At 41.7% G+C, this 4635-nt stretch overlaps 1 protein-coding gene across 1 annotated transcript; it reads right to left on the bottom strand.

The window, feature by feature from the left end:
* Nucleotides 1–895: 895 nt before the first annotated feature.
* Nucleotides 896–4087, bottom strand: COPRS (coordinator of PRMT5, differentiation stimulator). Its single transcript, XM_009876804.1, has 3 exons — nt 3967–4087; nt 3017–3274; nt 896–1065 (listed from the first exon to the last, which is right to left on the bottom strand). The coding sequence occupies exons 1-3, from the start codon at nt 4085–4087 to the stop codon at nt 896–898; spliced, it is 549 nt and encodes a 182-aa protein (XP_009875106.1).
* Nucleotides 4088–4635: the final 548 nt, after the last annotated feature.

The raw sequence follows: 4635 nt of genomic DNA, 5'->3' as shown, positions 1-4635 counted from the left end.
TTATGGAACTATTTTGTGTTCCTCATTTGCCACAACACAAACAACAACAAAACAAACATAAAAGCAGTATCAGGAACCTTGATCCCCTACTGTTTACAGGACACAGAGAATATATACTGCAAGACACTAGATAAGCATAGATATTTTTGCTGTCATTACGTGTGTGATGTCACATGAGAATGTTATAAAGACACTTGTGAGACTGGAGGTCAATACGCCCATATACAAGAAGGTCTGACGTGAAGAAGTCTTAAGCCCCCACCTTTCCTACTGGATGTACCAGGCCCTTCTCTATGCCCACATGTATTTGCAAAATGCATATCACATATTTGTAATTCTTTTATACTGAAATACACAAAAATAAAACCAAACCAACTCATTCTGTATTTGTCACGGCTAGTTTTGTTAAACACCAGTATTAGATATGGAACTACAAACTGCAACATAGAAATATGACAGAGAAGCTGAAAAGAGGACGAGTTTTTAAAGCTATCCAAACCAATTTGACAGCATCAAGAGAAAAGGAAACTACAAGTTATATAGACACACAGGGATCAGCATGTCAAAACCAGCAAAGCTTGGCAAACAAGCTGAAGTTTAGAAATTAAATACTTCCTCAAAAGCAATTTGTTAGCAACAACATACATCTGTATAACACAAACAGTCCAGAAATGCCCTGACTCCTTACAGCCAGCACCTGCACTCGCATTTCCAGAGGTCAGGATGGTCCATTTATAAAAAGCTCAGAAGCAGTCTAAGCAAAACTTGGGAGATGGCGTAGCGTTTCTGGCCTTACGCAGAACTCCGCAAGCAAGCCAAAGGACTTGACATGGCTCAAGTGGTGAAGAACATACTCCAACTCAGAAGCCAAACTTAGTTCTGACCGGGGTTAACCTCATTCATCAGCATCATCAAACTGGGCAGTCTCAGTCATTCTAACTGGTGGCGTAAAAGAAAAGCAAGCTGCATGGTGACAGCCTGGGTTGTAAAACGAATCCTCTCGCCATGAGTATGAGGCCAAAAGATTATTTTCCTGAAAGCTTCCACAGTGGAAATCGCCAGCATCTAAAGAAGATCAAAGAGAAGATTTAAACCATGGGAGATACTTAGAAAAATAATGGTATAGTATAGCAGGTTGCTTTACAGGTCTACAGCATCTTCCAGTTTGCTACTTCAGTTTGATCTGACAGCACTAATGAATTAGACCTACAAAGCAAACAAAAAGCTGAATCTGGCAACATCTTCATTTTAAGGAAGGTTTTTGCCACAAAGATAAAACAGTTTCCAAAATGTTCAGTGATACCTGCTCTTACACTGCATGCAGTTCTTCTACGTTTTCTCCAGGCGCAAAAAGCTCATGAATCCACTACTTTTATATTTCCTCCCACTTCCTGCTGTCTCCATAACTACATCCCAATTAGGAGCCCTCCAAACCCTTTAAGAACTGGGTCACTGGACAGAACGGAAGGGTGGAGTCCTGTAAAAGCTAGCTCTGAACAACATTTCCACCGGGCTAGAATTAAGCCTAATAAGCCTGTTATTTAACCAATCTAGCACAAAAATAGGGCAAAGTGCTTTAACAAGCAAAAGATTTCTAACCAGCAGACACTAGAAGGTCTGAGCAAATGAAAAGCCCAGCATATGGGGCAACAGAGGACCCAACACAGCAGACCCACATGTCAGCCTTCCAGCAGCAAGGCCAGACAAGCCAGCAAAGCAAACATTTTTTTAAAGTTTTTTAAAAGCCAGGAAACAACCAAGCAAGCACGTTTTTTATTTGTAGCACTTAACAACTCAGATACTTCTACTCAGTATCCTTCACAAGCACCTGAATCTTATAATCACAGCTTCTCTAGTCTGTGAGGATTTGAAAAGCATAAGCTACAGGTAGGGATGAGTTAGTTAAATAAAGGCAGAGAATGTGACACGGTAAAAAAAATAATTCAGAACATTCTAGAAATTTGAACAGCAAACAGTCCTTTTCTCAGATGACCCAGTGTGAAAATACACTACTATATTTCTATTTCAAAATAAGAATGATTTTATAGGAAGGCTGCAAAAACTTTCCCATTTTCAAATGTTATCAAAATAGAACTTGGATACAACAGCCATTTACAGAATTAAATAGAGAACTGATATTTCCTAAGCAAAGGCAGGCATGGTTATTAATTACAAAAGATATCCGTTAATTAGAAGAAAATGGAAATGGTACTATTACATGTCAAAAAAGACACAGAAATTCATCACTGCTGGTAAACTCCATCCCGTTACTCTCTCCTAACACAGAGCCTGGCAAATGGAAGACTGGGACTCTCAGTTCGACACAAGTCACCATAAAACAGTCTCCAAACTGGAGGATTAATACAACTCTAAAGATATGGGTGGAACTGCTTCTATCCATCACCACCTTTGTCCATGGGAATGATCCCATGCACATCCACTGAAGAGGATCAAGCTTCAAAAAAAACAAGCAAAAAACCCAATCAAACAAAAAATCTACCACAAAAAAAACCATAAAACACTACAGCAAAAGCAACAACAAAACATACTTGGAGACCGAGCACTTGTACTGCTCTCCTCCAACAAACTCCATGCTTTAGAGGGACATTACAGTGTACAGTCTGGATGAACTTTCCTGGAGGAAAGGAAGAAGTCCTTTTACACAAAAAAGTTACATTCCTGCACTTCATCTACGTTTCTCTTTGGCTTCAGAATAACAAAGATACACTACTGAGATCTACCTTCTCCAGGGAAACTTGATGCACACACATAAATCTTTTCCTTACCATTTCATTTGCTAAGAATTCAATTGCTCACGCAAGAGTTTCCCACAAACTTCACAACCCTGCCTTCAAATCCTGTATTTGACAACAAATTATGCATTACAAATCCAACAAAAAAATGGTTTCCCAAAATAAAACGTGGAGTTATTTAAACACAGTCGCCTGCAAAGCACCTACTTCCAACCACATACTTAACCAAAAAGCAAATGAAACACAAGTAAATTTGTACTCACCATAAGGATCATATTCAGAGTCCTCCAATTCTTTATCCCAGTCCTCCGCCTCATGCACAGCAGCAGTTTGCAGCTTTGGAAAAGTTACAGCCTCAGGCATGCTGGAGCTATCACCACTCACGTCTTCCAGGTCAGGACGCATATGGACAGAGTCACCTGGAGAGCCACTGACATCATTGTCATTGTGAGAGATATCAGAGAATTCACTTCCTTCAGACTCACTATCAAGAACGTTTGGCACATTCTTCAGCAAACATTCTAAAAAAAACCCAGAAAGAGCCAACAGAAATATTTAGGAACTAAAGAGAAATAATTAAATGCTTAGCATGCAATAGTTCAGTCAGGTATATGGATCCACTTTGTGACTACTAATTTAATTACAGTATGTGCAATTCCTTACATATGTAGTATCACTACAAAGTTGTTTCAGATTTCAGATACTTGGAAACATCAGACATAGGCTTGCAGCACAACATTAGCCCAAGTCAGGGTCTTCCACAGACTTTTGTTGGAAAGTAACACTTTAAACTAGGGCATATGACCCAGAGTCTTGTTTCACCACATTCACCTATTGGTATTTATAAAAAAAATAGGTATGTTGGAAAAAAAAAATGTTTTTTTGTAGTACTGATTACTTTTACACAAATATCTATGTGGAGATAATTCAGTGCTGTAACTGAAGAAGCAATTCCCATACATGACCAGAGTTTTAAGTGTATTTCCTCAACCAGAGTCTGTTTCCTTACTCACCATCTGCTATACTTTGCCCTAATACTTTACGCTTACCTTTTCTAGGCTTCCAGGTCATCGTTTCTCTCTTATTAGGAAGCAGTTCCTCCTCAAAGCTCGTGGACTCCATGGAATTCAGTGCTGTAACTGAAGAAGCAATTCCCATACATGACCAGAGTTTTAAGTGTATTTCCTCAACCAGAGTCTGTTTCCTTACTCACCATCTGCTATACTTTGCCCTAATACTTTACGCTTACCTTTTCTAGGCTTCCAGGTCATCGTTTCTCTCTTATTAGGAAGCAGTTCCTCCTCAAAGCTCGTGGACTCCATGGCAGCAGCCATCACCTACGAGACGGTTTTAAAGAATCCACTGACTCCTCCAACGAGGCTTGTGCAACTTCTACTGCATGTGAGTGTTTCTGAGCCCTTGGGCCTGCCTGACCTCTTTGTCCTCCTTGATTAATCGAAAGATTTCAGCCAGAAAGGCTTTCACTTCAGAACGCAAATCTCCCGAGGGATGGCTCCTCCTGTCGCTGCCATGGGTCAGCCCGGGCGCAGCCAGGTGCCTCAGGCACGGCTGGACTCTGCTGCCAGCCCAGTTGTGGGAACCATCCCAAAACTGACCTGAAACGCACCTGCTCGGGAACAGCCTGTGAGAGCTGCAGAGGTCACGAAGACAGAGGGAGCAGAACTACGAGCACCAAAGGCTGATTCAGGCTGATTCAGCCGCCCTGTGAGAACGGGCCCAGCCAGGAGGCAGGAGAGGGCCTGAGCCTCCTGCCCAGCGGGGCTGGGCAAGGACGGGGGATGCGCAGCTGGAACGCAGGAGGTAACACCTCAAACCGTCTGCTGGTCCCCAGAGGCAGAGGAAAGCTCCGTTATCCCCACCA

This window comes from Apaloderma vittatum, unplaced genomic scaffold, assembly GCF_000703405.1.
Source record: "Apaloderma vittatum isolate BGI_N311 unplaced genomic scaffold, ASM70340v1 scaffold16489, whole genome shotgun sequence".
Classification (NCBI taxonomy): Eukaryota; Metazoa; Chordata; class Aves; order Trogoniformes; family Trogonidae; genus Apaloderma; species Apaloderma vittatum.
The sequence above is the reverse complement of the archived record's forward strand: the minus strand, read 5'-3'. Positions and strand labels throughout refer to the sequence as shown.

Coding starts and splice junctions, on each gene's coding strand:
- COPRS (XM_009876804.1), bottom strand. CDS start 4,087: ATGGCTGCTGCCATGGAGTCCACGAGCTTTGAGGAGGAACTGCTTCCT. Junction 3,275..3,966: donor AGGGCAAAGTATAGCAGATG/GTGAGTAAGGAA, acceptor GGTTTTTTTTAG/AATGTTTGCTGAAGAATGTG. Junction 1,066..3,016: donor CTCTGAATATGATCCTTATG/GTGAGTACAAAT, acceptor GATCTTCTTTAG/ATGCTGGCGATTTCCACTGT.